At 32.9% G+C, this 17,485-nt stretch overlaps 2 protein-coding genes across 2 annotated transcripts in view; both read right to left on the bottom strand.

Annotated features, from left to right (window-relative positions):
• Nucleotides 1–4,361, bottom strand: part of LOC131843847 (ankyrin repeat and fibronectin type-III domain-containing protein 1-like) — a 273,742-nt gene extending 269,381 nt beyond the window's left edge. The window contains exon 1 of the mRNA XM_059192602.1: nucleotides 4,232–4,361. The gene's annotated coding sequence lies outside the window, so the exon portion shown is untranslated. The remainder of the gene's footprint in view (nucleotides 1–4,231) is intronic.
• Nucleotides 4,362–8,930: 4,569 nt separating this feature from the next.
• LOC131843836 (eukaryotic translation initiation factor 3 subunit B) lies at nucleotides 8,931–16,031 on the bottom strand. Its single transcript, XM_059192588.1, has 10 exons — nucleotides 15,827–16,031; nucleotides 15,304–15,619; nucleotides 14,199–14,385; nucleotides 13,403–13,632; nucleotides 12,635–12,811; nucleotides 11,712–12,291; nucleotides 11,015–11,133; nucleotides 10,333–10,486; nucleotides 9,749–9,857; nucleotides 8,931–9,309 (listed from the first exon to the last, which is right to left on the bottom strand). Exons 1-10 carry the CDS (start codon nucleotides 15,951–15,953, stop codon nucleotides 9,215–9,217), a joined length of 2,094 nt encoding a protein of 697 aa, XP_059048571.1. The 5' UTR covers nucleotides 15,954–16,031; the 3' UTR covers nucleotides 8,931–9,214.
• Nucleotides 16,032–17,485: the final 1,454 nt, after the last annotated feature.

Here is a 17,485-nt window from a genome sequence, read left to right as displayed (position 1 = left end):
TATTTTAGAAAAATAAAGTTATATTCCACGCGGACGAAGTCGCGGGGTCAGCTAGTTGAAAATAAAAATACAAAATATATCATAATACCACAGATAAGATAATATTACATAATAAAACTATTATTATTTATATAAAAATTTAAATGTAATTTTTTTTTAAATCATTATGTCATAGGATTTCTCTTCTAATTTATTCCAATAAACCAATAAATGGGTATTAAATATAAGATCAAACGGTTACTAGTCGATTAATTCAAACGACACATCAAGTGATCGATTCAAAATCATTCGTTATGCTCGCCAGTCAGCATAACCAACAACGAACTATCTCTACCCAAGTAGTAAATGTTCGTCATTATATGTATTTTTAGTAATTTGCCCTAAAATTAGTACTAATGACGCCATTTTGGAGTCCACTGATATCCATGCAAATGCACAAAAATAAACAGCTATTTTATTCGTAGTCGTTTCATCATAACCATTAATAAAATAGAGTGGAAACACCGAGACGCAGAATAAGCGGGTAATAAATTTAACACTGAAAATATTCTCCTGAAAATTATAAGGTAGGTGCGTGGATTTTCCGAGGATCGACGAACTTCGAACATCGCTACGTCGACTTATGGGGACTTATGGAGATTTTCATTCTTTTATGATGGATTCCTCTCGGAATCTCATGTGGCCTAAATACTTTGAAAATCCGTTTGAGGTAATAGAATAGCTTAAAATTGTTTTGAATAAGTAATTATTTTGTGGAATTATTTATTAATAACTAGCTGTTACCCGTGGCATCGCCCTAGTGGAATTAAAATAAATAAGATTTCTATAATAAAAGTAGCCTAATTTACTCCTTATAACATTAGCCATCCCGCTAATAGTAATCGGTCTAGCCGTTTAGAGATTACCAACACACAGATAGACAATTTCTTTAAAAACTAATAATGTACACATATATACACTTTTATATCCATTTTGTGAATTGCTAATAGTTTAGAATTACAAACAGTCATTTTTCATCATTCACTTTATTCATATTACATAAACAAAACTTATTTAGACAACACCATTTTTATTACATACATTATTATAAATTCTACTAAGTGTAGTTTTACCGGTAAATTGCAATATTCATTTTTAATTAAATTAATCGATCACACAATTACTCTTACTATCAATGCAATCCCCGATAGTCATTTTTTTATTACGAAATTTCGGCGCCTTTGGCCTCTACATCAAGAAATTAATTTCAATATCAAACTTACCTGGTGTTATTGATGATGAGATCTAAGTTGTTACACGAAAGTTCAAATAATGCCTATTCACTGTTGACATTTTAGTTTTTTTTTATTTCTTTTTAAATTTAGGGACTTTGTACCATCTAAGTACATGCCAATCCCATTGTACTCTAAAACTAATCACTCCATTACCTCACTAGTGAACAAATTGCCTTGCCGTTTGAAGGATCGGCTAAAACAGTTTGTTTGGCACCAACATCTCACTCTTAACTTGAAAGACCCAGTGTTGTAAGAGGCAGTAAACACTGATGCGGGATGTGAGTTCCACTCCTTAGCTGCCAGCATAAGGAAATATGATGTAAATCGATAGGTACGCTCGGCAGGATGTCAACTGTATGTGAGTGGAGCCGCTCTCTACGTTGTACGGTTGCTGGGAGTTGCTGGAGGAAAGAGGTTAAGGACTTCCTGAGCACATCCGCGGAAATGCACTCTATAGAACACCGATAAACAAAACACTTTCGTTGGCTAATCTAAGATCATGATGTGATAAGTGTGGTAGGATACTAAGATGTACTAATACTGATGTTATGCCGGATAATGTGTTTATTATTATTATCTCATGTCTTCGTACCTAGTTCTTTCACTTATTCTTTAAACCTATCTCTAAAATTATTATATATAATAGACCACCCATCTACCATTATTTATATCTTTTTTAAAGTACCTAATTTTAGACAAAGAGCATAACATTTAATGATTGTCATCTAAATATTGCAAAACGCTTATTAAGTTTTTAATTTAATGTGAAACTAATTAATGATCCATCTGACAAATAGAAAGTGCAAGATTATAAAAACAGGATCTCGGATAGCACAGAATAAATTGTGATGAAACAAATTGTGTGATTGTGTAGGGTCCATCTATAAATTGCCATTCTTACGACGTTATACCTCCGAATTCTTTATGTTAAATTTCTTTATAGAATGCATAATATGAGAAGTCAAAATAGCAATGTTAAAAAGAAAATTAATTGGTTTATAATATATATTACATGCTCACCATAAATTAATGAAATGAAATATAACTTTACAATAATATAGTTATATATCAGAATAACACATGGGTTATAAATTTCACGCGAGTGAAACTGCGGGTACAACTAGTTTTTTCATAAATGCGTACCGCTTTATATACCGAAGATATAATTAAAATAAATATTATTAAAATTTATTTTTAGTCTTTACAGATATGCAAATATAAGAGTCATCGCTTAATAAATTTGTAGCATTAATCATTCTTATTAAAAATACAATAATAAATATTATATATTTTTCTAATTTGTCATTAATCATTATAAATATTAACAATATGGTATATCAATATTTACGTTAGTCACCCATGATAAGACAGTAATCGGTAGTTCGTAATGTCAATTGAAAACAGATAAAAATAAGGTCTTCAATGTAGCACGAGTTAATAAATGAAGAAAAACTAAATCAGGCATACCCATTCTAAGAATCATTATGTTAATACGTGAAGCAAAAACTTTGTACCCCTTTTTACGAAAATTGCGCGGACGCGGCCTACGAAATTTCTCAAACTTACAGTTTATATAGAGAAGGAGAGCAAAATGCTAATATATTTTTTATTATGCATTAAAAATTTATTAAATCAATAAATAAACATTACACACACTACTATAAATGCGTATAATGTTCAAATATATATAATTTTGATCATTGGGCGACCACTAAGTCTTATTATTGAACCTAATTGTTTTAAAGTATACACAGCAATATATTGTTTAAAGAATTTATAGCATCTCAGTTTTAACACTTCAAACAAAATTATAAATATTCGAAGTAATGCAGAATATCAATTTTAACTTTTATTCATGTAATTAGAATGGTAAATAATCTGACGATCCGTTTAATGGTAATGAAACCGTCCCCTATATACATAAAAAGCACATCGTGATGTCCGCAACATCACGTTATCATGTGATACTCGTGATACCACTTCTGCGTTACCATTCTGGAGGACTAAGAGACATATTAATCCTGCCTATTTGGGGTGAATATGTCACTATATTATATGGATATCAACGAATGCTATTACATTTATCTCGCTAAACAAAAATTCTACCAGCGATCATAACCTGAAAAAACCAGTCCTTCATTAATGTCGCCTCCATTCATTCAAGAGTATGACAAATCATCGAATCGACAATTATAGTACAAAATAGTGTTTTTATTACATCTACTTGTATGTAATATTTTGGATTAGGTATGTAGGTAGGTTCACGCCTATATTCTTTATAAGCCTTACATGAATTATTCACGAAAGAATAATTTTTGTACACGTAACGAAGGCTTCAAAGAGTATTTAACAACCTTTTTCTAACCTTTTCTTTTTTCAGTGAGGTTTAAAAGCGACATGAGAATAGGTACGCCGCTTGATACCTATTAGGTATCTAATGAAGATGTATTCCTAGCGCGGTCAGACTGCGACACACTTTACAGTGACAAATAGCTTGGCACGTTTTTAATTAAAACGGCTTCACACTGTAAACTTTACGTTTTGGGTATTTTACATGATCCAGCGATGTGCATTCGGTTTCGGTCATAAATTATTTCCAAATTGTCTTCCTAAGCTTGAATACTCCTTGTATTCAAGTTTTCCAATTTTGGAATAAAAATATATCTACAAATGCTTTTATACAACTTCTATAGCAATTTATAAGCATTTACAAAATTTATTTTGTATTTTTTTTAAATTAAATATATTATTTTAATTGTTTATTTTCTTGTTTGTTACCTCCTGCTGTCTTTTCGGCTAAAACTATCGTCATAAAATTTGTTATGTATGTAGGTAAAAACATACATTACATACTACTTTTATCCCTATTAATAAATTTGATTCCGATCTCAATTATAAAGTTTTAAATGAGACTAGTATTACTTACAAACTATTCATAATAAAGTGTGCAAACTTACCGATAAATAAACCACCGTTGAAAACAAAAATAAAAACGTAAACAAAACCGGACTTCGAAGTATAATCGGGCACTAATTCAACCTCTAACCACGCTACAACACTTTTTAACACCAAACTAATGCGACCAAACGTAACGGTTAATTAAATCGAAATTTGAATTCGACGCGATTGCGTCCTCGGGCGTGCGTCCTTATGAATCTTTCAGGCAAACTGAAGAGTGACGCGTTTGAATGGACGAAATCCGACGCTCATGCGCTCTATGTTTCACCTCAACGAATTGTCTTACGGACTTTCAGGTTTTTCAGATTTTTACAAGACAATGCAGGGGAAATATTGTTGGCTTAAAGTGCAGCGGTAAAGTGCAGGCATCTATTAAAAGAAATACAATTTCAATGATATAATAAAAGTATTTCTATTCTATACAATAGTACTCCGTTATTTTATAAAGAAATGTAGGGTAGGTATTATAACTTTATTGCAATAAACATATAGACTATCGGAAATAATAACTATAAATGTTATTTCCTAGTAAGTACTTCGACGGACGTCTACGTACCTCTATTTAAATCTTGTCACATGTGCGCAGAATTTAGAGAAACCTTTTTTGCCCTTCTACACCCTAGGGAATACTTGCATCAAGATTATCTCGTTCCATAAGCAAACCCTTGAAAATGCATAACGTTATTTCACAGAGGTAGTATATCAGTAATTTTTAAAAAGTTGTATGCGGACATGAAAATGCATAATGTTCCTTCCCAGAGGTAGTATTAGTACTTTTTAAAAAGTTGTATGTGTGAGTATCTCGATCTTCCTATTTCAGTTGTCAAGCAACTGTTTGATAACCCAAAATTGCGATTGTAGGATGAAGAACTAAAGCAGAGAAATCACAGGATAAGGAGTATGTCAAAATTCATACCAACTCATGTGTGGTATCACCAGCGTCACATAATAACGTAATATCGTTGTTCATGTACCTATATAAACCACGATGGTAATTGGTATGATGGAAGAAGGTAAGCCGCAGCATCTTTGCTATTCCTATTATATAAAAAAACTGTTTTAATCTATAGAATAATAGCAGATTACATAATTATTCCTAGATAGCGTCATTGTCAATTATGATGTTATTGACTTGCCCACATATCGCTGGATATATTCGTTTGAATCAAACGTGACTAGATCATTTTCAGATGAATTTTGTTGTCAATGTTTTCATTACCAGAAATATAAATATAATAATAATAATAATAATAACGCTGTCGCATAACCCGAAAATTCTTAACCTCCTCAACAATATCTTCACCCAGCACAACCTCTCCCACACTTGGCTAAGGCCCGTGTAGGTCCATCATCACGGACAGGACCGTTCTTGCGAACAAACCTGATATCGTGGTGATGGATCGGGCACTTTCGAGGGTGTTTTTGGTGGACATCACCATACCGTATTACCTTCTTTTAAATCCATAAAAGAAGAGAAAAAAAAGGAAAAAATAAGAATAATAATAAAACTCTTTATTGTGTACACATAACATTATAAGAAAATACAGTAAATAGTAAAATAATTACAAAAGGCGGTCTTATCGCTAAAAGTAATCTCTTACTGACAACCTAGAAGAGAGAACTTATGTACATAGAATAGTGTAGGTGGCACACATAAGACACTATATATTATACTACAAACATATATACTACGTATTGGAAGAAATGGGAAAAAAACAAATAAAAACATGTACTATGAAGAAACATAATGAGATCTTAGTCTATTTTTAAATGATGCTTGTGTTTGAGCTGATCGAATGGAGAGTAGTAGAGTTCCAGAGGCGAATGGCTTGGACATAAATTTATGTGGTTTTGGTTTTGGTTGTCAGAAATATAAACTTCCAAACCAAGGTTTTTAGATCTAACTATCGACGTTGTGTCTAAGTGTACTATGTCCCAACCTTCTTAGTTTAATAAACTAAATTACTTATACTGGTATCTATGTTTGTTTATGATTCCAGTAATGATATGATAGATGGCCGGAACCAAGATACAGCTACGAAGAAATTGGTCATGACGGAGCGGATCTACCTTATCTACACCATAATAACCATCACATTTGTATTTTTACACATATGTAACGAATTATCTCAAAAACTATTACTTTCAAAAATTGTAACACCTTTCGAATGCAACATTATTCTTTAGTAACATAGGCATATATTTATTATTAAATAGTAGATATCTAATATGAGGAAAGAAACTAAATGTCCTACATAAAGATTTCATTACTGTAAGATTATCCCAAAATATAAAATATAAATGACGATGTTCAAAATAAGGAAAAAATATTAAAATTAAAAACCTAAGATGTATATCACGACAAAATTATTTATGAATACGTACCAACAATATAAATGTGAAAATCCGTCTGTTTCTTACCCTTTAACGACTAAACTGCTGAACTTTGACATGAAAATACATTTATTTTTATTTATTTCTACATTGAAATATAAATACAACGTAACTGTTGTGCATTGGACCGCGCACTAAGCGAACCACACTCGCGGGAGTCCACACAAATGAATTGATAAGTTATGTAATATTCAATAAATAATAATAAATTAACTAGGACAATTAACACAGCGCCATCTAGTCCTATGGTAAGCAGAGCTTGTGTCATGGGTACTAGACAACTGATATGAATACTTAGATTTTTTTATGAAAATACATACATAATATACATAAGAATACACCCAGACCTTACCGACGTACATCAACACTCACCTTCATCGCTTGTGTTTCTCTCCCTGCCCAGACAAACTGGTAGCAGCCTGCTAGTGCAGCTTTAGATACACTTTCTAGTATAGAACACTTCCAGACAGGACATGCTATTTTAGAAGATTTTGAAAGAAATTTCGCTGGTAAACCTCTCGCCGCATATAAATTACCTCCAAAAAATATCTGGACGTAGACCAGCACGCGGGTAACTGCTAGTGAAATATAATAATATCTCGTGGTCAATAACCACTGTTACTAAAATTACCATCTCTCATATTCTCTATCTAACATCGCACATATTTACATTAAAGACGCTTGCGAATAATGTAATAACAATAATAAAGTTCTAAAGTGTAAATCTTTATTACAGTAACCCAGATCGAGATGAGATACATCGTAAATCATTGGAGATACTTACTACCAAGGTTCGCCTAAATCGTATGGCATACGTTCAGGATTCCTACATATTTATATATTTTATTCCTTCTCAAATAGATATATATATATATGGTTACAATACATTTTAAACTAAAATAAACCAGTTTCATCACAAAGTGAAAAATGAAAATAAATGTTGAATATTTTACTACATCGTCATCTAATAACCCTGGGCGATTCAGTCATCTAGTCCCAAGCTAAGCAAAACTTGTGTAATGACTACCAGACAACTGACATAAAAATTATTTATTTTTATACATAAGTAATATAAACAGAAAATACACAGACCGATACAATCATACTCATGGATATAAATGTTTACACCGTGCGAGGAATCGAATCCGCGACCATCGGAAGTAAGGCAGTGAGCTAAACAGCTAGATTACCGAGGCTATTCATCTCGTACTTTAAAAAATGTTTTCTATTTTCCACTTCGCTTATTAGGGAAATCTTGTTTAGTTTTATGAATGCATTGGCTTTCAGTTTGAATACTTTAAAGAACTTCTGAAAAATGCCGCGACTTACTCTTCATCGCGGAGTCACGTCATTCACGTCAGAGCCAAAACCCGGCGATAACTAAATTTCCACCGTTTATAATTATCAACAAGGATTTCATTCAGTCGACTTGATAACTGCAGCCGGTTCCGCCAAATGTAGGCATAGAACACAGGGGTGATCCCACCCCCCGCACTGTCCGGATAAAGGGTATGAGATCGAGATCCGTGTGGATCAACCATTACGCAGAGTAGACAACTGAACTATAGGGGCCTTCATTCCGTGAGGAGACCAATACGTGTACAAAAGAAAGTATTTCATAGAGCTAATATTCAGTTCATATTAAATTTGTATTCTCAATCACAATAGGTATATATTGTATTATTGTTTTTTTTTAAATATGCTAACAGATAATCAAATATTTCATACTTACAGCACAGACCCATTTAGTATCGAGCCGTAGTCGTAATAATCTGAATGAATTACGTATTGAAGAACAGACAAAACTTTTAATGAAAAAAAAACATATAATTTGAACCCAAAAATTTTTCAAAGATGTTAACCCTCGTGATTGCGACTTCAGATTTTCTTCAGGTTTCTCGTTGGGGACCTTAATTATTATATCGCAGTTACAAATAATTCTCGTTAATGGTGTATTTCACAGTTGCAATTGCGAACTATCACTCAAATTATCGCTGAAATAGTTTTTAGGCAATCCATCGACTTTAATATAGGTTATAAAGAATTATTAGTAACAGCGGTACTTAAACAATGCTCAGATTATAGACGACAAAATCTTTCAGTGGTTCTTTACTTTACCTTACGACACCTCTGACTACCCCATGTGGGATTAGAGTCGTGAAGGTATTTTATTACCAAATTTAGAACTTTGGAAAAATTCAAATTCTCCTTTATATCGTTTTATTATTTGTTTATTTCATACCATCATTTAACAAATGCTTTATTGATAACAAAAAAACGATACCATCAGGTATTGAAAGGCCATTGTACGTTTGAAACATATAAATTTAATATGATTTCTATAAACATTACCTATTGTATAATGCATAAACCGAACTCTTAAATTGAAGAACATTATGTGATTACTGCTTATAAAATCGTATTTGTGACTAAATATAAAGGTGAATTTACAAGAAATTGAAATTATATTGATGATTTGGTACAAAACGTTGATGTTCTCTGCAAAACTGCTTGCCACCGGTTCTAACCAGTTTTCAAAAGAGGCCGGAGTATTAACACCGACCCCTGACGTGTGAGAGCAATGGCGACTACTCGATGACGGTTTGTTCCTCTTTCACGAAAAATTCAACAACTTCCTCCACTGTGTTCGACTGGTCTGTATCCAGACCGTCCGTATCCACGTCTGCGTAAAAATTATAAGCTTATTAATTATCTTAAACATAGTAAAAATTATATATTCGAAAGTGTCGTCTAATTAGATTTATTAGAATTTTAAGTAGTAATATTATTGCATAAAAAAACAGAAAAATCGCTATTGTCGGTCGTACAAGAACATAAACATAACAATCGGGCTTAATTTTGCGTGGGTACCTATTTTAGTCGCCAAGCAACCTGCTTTGTAAGCTGTTTCAGTTGTAGGTACAGATTAGACAGTGAAATTACAGTACAAAAGGCATATCTTAGGCCTCTGGAATGTCAACCCATGAGTATCACGTATCATGGAAGTCTTATGATAACATGATATCCGTTGTTCTGTTCATGTAATGCATGCGACGATTAAAGTTTACCATCAGGAAGGCAGTGTGACTGTTTGCCATTCAAAATACATAAACAAAACTTACAATTCCTCAGTTCAAGGCGACGTGGTTTCTGCCCGTTCCACTCCTGCGTTTTAGCTTCCCTGTACTCGACATGCTTCTTCATTTGCTCCGTACGTTTCGCCACCAATTCCTAAAGAAAATTAAAATAATTAATGCATTTTTTTATTATGGTTTGATGCTTGGTCCTAACGCATTTGATGGAAAAAGATGGCGAGAATATACCGCGATTATCTAGACCTACCTATTCACCATTGACTTGAACAGTCCAGATTTGTATTTTTCCATAAACACAAAAACAAAATTCAATTCAAAAGTCATTCCACTCTTTGGAAATACATATTACACATTATAACATATTGTCGTGTTAGCATTAGTTGTTCAGAAAAGGGATTTTTTCTTTTAAATATATAAGAAATAAGCACTACTTAAACAATATGCAATATCTAGATTACATATAAAGATCAAGACTGACTAAAAGAAAATAACATAAAATATATCAGTTCAGTTACTTGCCAGTTATTCTCAACTGAAGAAGCTAGTTGAACTGAATTATATGGTAGGATTATTCATTTCCTCATAAAAGAAGAAGATTGTGTTGGTCATACCTTGCTGGCTTTGCTGCTGCGCATACGGTCCTTAGACTCAAATTGCGAGTAATATTTCTTGAGGTTCTTCTTGATATCCTTCTGTAGTTTCTCAGTAAGGAGAGTGGGCGGGCGAGGCCGCCAATGGAACTGTGCGAAGCCTTCCTTCATTACTCTGTGGAAACAAACAGATTGCACACTTGTCATAAAGGCAGCAGAAGACAGACTTTTGTGTGTGGTGGACATAAATAAAGCATTGGCTGTTAAATGACTACAAAATGCGAATTCCTTCCTGCGCTTATTGCTATTGCTGGGATTTAGTTAGATTAGAGAAGGGGTGCTATACGAAACTTTATCCAATTTAGAACTTCCCTCATATTCTTCTTATTCATCCATTATTTTTGTACATAATATTACTCCAAGAGGTTTCATTTATATTGCAGAATTCATAAAAAAAATTAACACGCAGAAGACATAGGTAGATGTAGACTAAAATTGTGTGTAATACAAAAATTAATATTTTTATATACTTTTCTTCAAGTCCCACCCACCCATATATGTCAGTTGGTATGAATGTATCATTTCAAACAGTAAACATATTTATCAAATCAGTGCACCACAATTTATATACTTGCCTTATAGCAAAAAATATTCTATTTAATAATATTGATATTACTGCAATAAGTTTCAATGGTGAACTTACCTGCGAAGTATTTTCCCCTGGAAAGACCAAATGTAATAGCCACAATCCATTTTGCACTTGAGTGAGGACACGCCAGTCGCAACATATCTGCCAGTCGGATCCCATTCTATACCAGACATCTGAAAAGAGATTATTATGATCAAATCGATGGCACCTTGCTTATTTTTTATTTCTTTCATATGTAATTCGAAAGGCAAAGAAGCTGACGGCTCATCTGATTTTACTAACTAAAACATACATCATAGAAATAGACACATGAATAGCATGGACACAAACACATCTGATGATGTGATGCCTGCATTAGTCCTATAGCAGTAAGTCATCATATATACTGTATAATTTCACTTCTATATCTCATTCTTCAACTAAAACAAATTACAAGCTAATCCAAGCCCCCTTCACTTAGCGACGAAATAGCTTAGACAGGTAACCACATAGACAACTCTGTACAAAGTCTATGGCAGCATTTCGTCATAAACAAAAGAAACATTAATACAAAAGATCAAATTTGCTGAAAGGAGAATATATAATATCAGTACATCAGTAACTCAGTACATCTGAAAATGATTGTCTTGTACATCCAAGATGTACAAGGAAATGTGGGTTTAATTTCAATTCTTCCAAATTCTTTGCATATTCTATTCCATCACTAAATAAAAGGTAAAGTTTTATCATTACAATATTGAGTAGTACTAACCTGATAATGATGAGAAACATTCATAATAGTAAAATCATTGGTATCCAAGAATTCTAAGGCACCACCAGTCAGTCCCAGATTGGCTAACACCATGAACTGTCCCATAGGCGACCAGAACAAATGATTAAATGGCTTCCTCTCAAACTTCTTGAGCAATGTGGGGGCCTGTCCAGTATTCACTTGGTAAAAGCTGATACAGATATTGGCTGGATCTCCATGAATTATAGAGAATTTGGACCCAACTGGCTCCCAAGCAAATGCTTGAATAGGCTCCTTGATCTCCACTGAGTCTACAGGGATCTCCTTCTCTCTCATGTGGAATATCTCAAAGTTGTAGTACATTCCGGAATACTTAATCTCATTTTTGTCTTTCTTCACCTTCGAGTAGCGGTCTACCTTCACACAGAGGTAATCACCACTCTTCTGCCAGTGAATTTTACAGTCGGCGACAGAGAACAAATTCTTGGAGCGCGTTTCGGTGCGGTTTGGTATTTCTAGAAGAGTTACACGGGCAGGCACGTCTTTATCTTCAGCTACCCAATAAGCTAATACATTATCTGTGGGTGACCAGCTAAAATCTCTGCAAAATATTATTAAGATGTAAATAAAAATAATATAATAATAAACTTAATAGTATAAACCTAAAAGTAATCCTTACTCCAGAACGAGCTATCTATGTTCTACTTCAATTCAATTAATAGGAATTGATTAAACAAAATATGTAACATGGAACTATTATAATAGGAAAAAAATATCAAGTTGTATGTTGGAAAATAAACATAATAAATGTTTATTTTTTATGCACTAAAGAGGAACATATTTTTTTTTAAAAGATATTGCTTTATTATGATGTAAAAATAAAATACTAATCAAATGTGATTACATTGAGATTATGAATACAGCTGGTTAGTAGTAGTACTAACCTTATTCCTGGTATTTTAATAGACTTCTTGTCAAGTAATCCAAAACCAGGTGTTTCATATACTGACAGCATATCGGGACCTAATCTCGCAAAGAATCTATCATCCTTGCTCCATCGGAAAATTGGCCATGTTACATATTCATCTGGAGGAGGGAAACTCCTTTTCTCTTGGCCTGTCCTGTAGACATAATTAAAATGTTTAATAATAAATAATTATTTTACTATAGTACAACACTATGCATATTGTATAAAGATATGGTTCCGGAGAAGCAAGTTGTCAAGCTTGATTCTTTTGAACAACAATATATGAAGGAGACGCCAAGTGTGAAATGAGGAAGTAATGTTGACATATACTTAATAACTGTTGCTTAAATGATTGTTTGCCATTCTTTTTGTGTAGGGGGAAACAGCTTGCAGCACACTTGATGGTAAGTGATTACCCGCAACACCAGTGGAGGGACTACATGATGGGGTTTTTCAAGGAGAATATATTAAGGTTCCTTAAGGGCCCGCAATGTGCATATCCGACAGCTGGTGTTTAAGGAGAAATGTGCAAAATGTGAAACATGTATTCTGAATTGACTGAATCTGAATTCACTTAAACTAACTTAAACACTTTTATTTAAAGGTATTCTGAAATGGTGTATAATTTTCCAGTTCAAGCAGTTTCATTCTTATTCCTGCTACAGAGGCTTAAAGAGGCATTAAGTACTCTCAACCATTTAAAAATTCACACACATTCTAGTTAATATTATGTAATAGATGTTACCTAATATCCCAGATAATCAGTTTCTTGTCATCATTGCCTCTATCACTGCTAGGTGAGAATGTCACAATATAATTCTCACATGGAGAGAATGAGATAAACCTAGCTTCTGGGTGTGAGAATTTCTGGAACTGCGAGAACTTGGGTCCAGCCCAAAGGGCAACACCCCTCCAATGGAATGTAGCTAGGTATGTGCCAAGTGGCGACCACACTGCATAAGTTTCTGTCCAATTCTATAAAACAAAGCAAGTAAATCCTAGTTAAAACATAGACATAAATTATGTACTAATAATATGTTACACTTAAGTCCACTGTTTAGATTTTTTTTATTTATTTTGAAAACCAACAGCGAAATACAAATAATAATACATGCTTAAAAAGAAGGCCAATTAAAGGTTTTCGATTTACTTTTTTTCTGATTTATTTTCAAATTATTTTTCATGTTTGTGAAAGAATAAATTAAACAATCAGTTGTGTAAGAATTAATTAATTAGTGAAAGAAGATTGTTTCACAATTATGGTGCTATTATTGTGAAGTCATTATAATGATTATAGTAATAAACATGTTAAATATTAATATGATACAATTACTATAAATGACAATAACTTATAGAGTAACAAGCATTGTATAAAATCAAGTTTGTTCAGCTGTTTGTTAGATTAGACATTTCAAACTATGCAACAGATTTTAATATGGTTTTTAGCAATAGATAGTGTGATTCGAGACAAAGGTTTATATGTATAATACATGTACCAGGTAGGGTAGCTAGTTTATAATTTTATAGAGACTAGTACATACCGGCCGTTCTTGCAGTAAGCCAGGTTCAGGCAAAGCATTTTGCCACACCTGTAGTGCCACACCAGTTCCAATACCAACTAGGAATTGGTCATAGCAGTCTGGGTCCATCAGGTACCATTGAAGGTCTGATTGGACCTTGAACGGCTGAGGCGAAGGTGGGTCCCATTCTTTTGGGATTTCTGAATATCTGAAATGAAGTTAATTGTATATAAAGATTAATACAATAAGATTTTATTTTACTTATTAAACACTGTTAGTTCCCACTGTCCCTTATAAGCTATAACATGAAATTTTGGTGGCAGAAGAGGCACTTCAAGTCAATGAATGGGCTTATGAAGTATGAAGAAATAATTTGAACACAATATATCAATCATTAAACTGCACAAATATTTTTGTAGATATTCAGACACTTAGAAATATTTTTTAAACAGTAATGGGGAATTAGGTGAGAGAAGGGAAATAGGTAGTAGGTAGGTTCAATAGTAGTAAGTACTAATATTGAAATTTGAGCATAAACTCTTTAAGTGCTAAAGTAATGTGTTTAGATCAGCTTGTAAAGATTAATAAGATTACCACAAGAACTTTATCTACAATAATAATATTCCCTATTATAATTTATTGCATTATAGATAAATGTTCTTAGAGATTATGTTTCAATCTGAACTTCGAGCATGATTTGATAGTAAATAGAACTATTCAATGAATTCATATACCAATATAAATGCAAAAGTGTAGTCTATGTTTGTTAGCTTTACATTACTACTTTACAGAGGCAGACTTAAAAAAGTTATATGTGGGGTATCCTGCTGTGTTTTCGCTGTGTTGTGTGGTTAAGTTGGTAAGTTGAGGTTAAGTTAATGTAATTACAGGATTACTTAGTACCCAGAAATGGATATGCAATATGTCTACAGTAATTATACTTGAATAGGTGATGAGTACCATTTACCATCTGGTGGATTGCTAGCTTGTATACCATTTGAATTCACATAAGTCTAATCCACTGAACCAATGATAATGAAGCTTAACATGTTAATAAATTGTATTTTGATGACAGACTCCAAAATTCGGATGAAGTCACGAGGCACAGAATCAGTAAAGTACTTACTTTTTAAAGTCTGTAAAAAGGTTAACCAAAAATGTGTGCTGCTTATCTAATTTGAAATTATTGGTTGCTTTCACGGCCTCCGCTGCGTTTTGGGGATTGTTGTATTCCAAAAAAATGTAACCCGTAGTGACACCGTTGTCAGTAGTTGGGTAATACTCGTTGACAATCTTTCCGGATCTGCTAAAGATCTTATTTATAACGCTTTGTAGCTTCTCTAGACGTTCAGGGCCCACCTGCGGACACCCGTCCACTATGACTACGTTTTCGTAACCGTCAGATTCTTTCGGTTTCTGTTCTAGGATGTCGGCCAACAATTCTGCAACGTCAAAGTTAGGTTATGTTTAAAAGTCCTATCTATATACAAATAATGTAATAACAAAGTAATCTACCAAGAATAAGTACATTTAAAGAGAACTATTTATAGTGAAATTGTTAAAAATAGTACAAATAACATTGAAAAATCATAAAATGAGTGGGTGACGCATATGGCCGGTCCAACCTAAAAATTAAAAAAATGACTTACCCTCGTCAGTAATGTCGTCAACAAACCCTTCCGGATCATCGAAATCGGGCTCCTCATCAAAGTTCTGCTCTTCATTGTCACTTTGAGGGGTTTGATTCACTTTCTCGTCGCCTTTTTTCTTAGCCATTTTGACGTTTTAACGTGTGTTGAAGGAAGATACGCCATTAGTGGACTAACCCATAGACAACTTTTTTCTTTTACTATTTTCAATTTTGCGTCAACTTGCGTTTAGTTACACCATAGAGTAACTATTCTGTATTAAATAAAGTAATAATATAATTATGTTTTAGCAACAATTGCTTTTTAACATATAACATTTTCATGAATTATTTTATTTTTTATGATTTAATGAACATTTTTAGTAAGGATTATTATTACAGAGTTAAATTGTCAATCAATTTAAAAAATAAAATTCATGATATCCACCTTCCCACAGACAAAAATTTTTCGCGGGAACAATTCGAAAGTGACATGAAAGTTGCCAGTTGAAAGTAGTTATTGCTTACGTAATTTTTTCGGATTATAATAACTGTAGCTTTTTAATAAAAATTAAGTAAATTAATATTAAAGTATTAATATTCTTCGTACTCGTACTTATAGTCGTATTTTTAATTAGACGAAGTCAACTGACGTTTACTGTGTTGTCAGTATTTGATGAAATAAAAATAGTGTTGTGACAAAGTGAATAATTGAAAAAACTCCTGAATTAATGGAATTGCCTCGATTGTCTAGTGAATAGTTAGTGTGCCGAACTGCCGATATCGGGTACGGGGTTTGAATTTTAGCCGTGCTTTATACATACCAACGAGTTTACGATGATTATGTTCCTATTGTATCTACCTATACTGAATACCGAGTATTTTAAACGTAAAGAAAAAATTGCGTGGAAACTTTTAAGACTGTCCTATTTATAATTCATCATGTAATTGAAACTATAGATGTATAAAATATAACAATATATAACATAATATAGTTAGGTAATAAAAATAAAAAACTGCGCTTATTACAAAATTTGTTTTTATTCATCATCAGATAAAAAAATCATTGTCGCTTTCAGTGACATTAATTATAAATCTGTCTAAAAATTGATAATAATTTATCTTTGAAACAGTGTTTCGGTCCACGTTTCTCCGGAGACTTAAATTTTTCACTTTGTATTATTTTAATACATTGTAGACTGAGGTCACACCAATTCCCAAAATGTCAGCTATTTTCGAAATACATTTGTTTTTTTTGGGAGCCTCAATAGGTAATAGTGAACCAGCTTTCTCCTCAAATACGTATTTGTATATATCATAAGTTTTTCGGTAACGTCTTTCTTGGAGACAAGCTTTGGCTTGACGTGCTTGGTTGAGGATCCATATTGTTTGTATGAAACAATATAGTAAATATACAATATACCCAACAATTACCACAAACACAACATGAGGAAAACTTAACAAAACAGCGTGAGCGCAAAAAAAACATTGGTGCTCTCAGACCAGAGGTTAGAAGCCGAATTACGAACAAAATGGCGACCGACGCTCGCGACGTTGATTTGTGTTGGCATTAGTAGCCGCGCGCTTTGTAATAAGCCGTCAAAAAACTGATTGTAGTTACTAGTAACTTATATCAGAGCACTTTTATATATATATAATATTCTTTTGTAGTTTGAAATGA

The sequence above is a fragment of the Achroia grisella genome, unplaced genomic scaffold, assembly GCF_030625045.1.
Source record: "Achroia grisella isolate CSIRO2021 unplaced genomic scaffold, CSIRO_AGI_Agris_v1 utg352, whole genome shotgun sequence".
NCBI classification, from domain to species: domain Eukaryota; kingdom Metazoa; phylum Arthropoda; class Insecta; order Lepidoptera; family Pyralidae; genus Achroia; species Achroia grisella.
Note: the sequence above shows the minus strand (reverse complement) of the source record. Positions and strands in the feature narration are given on the sequence as shown.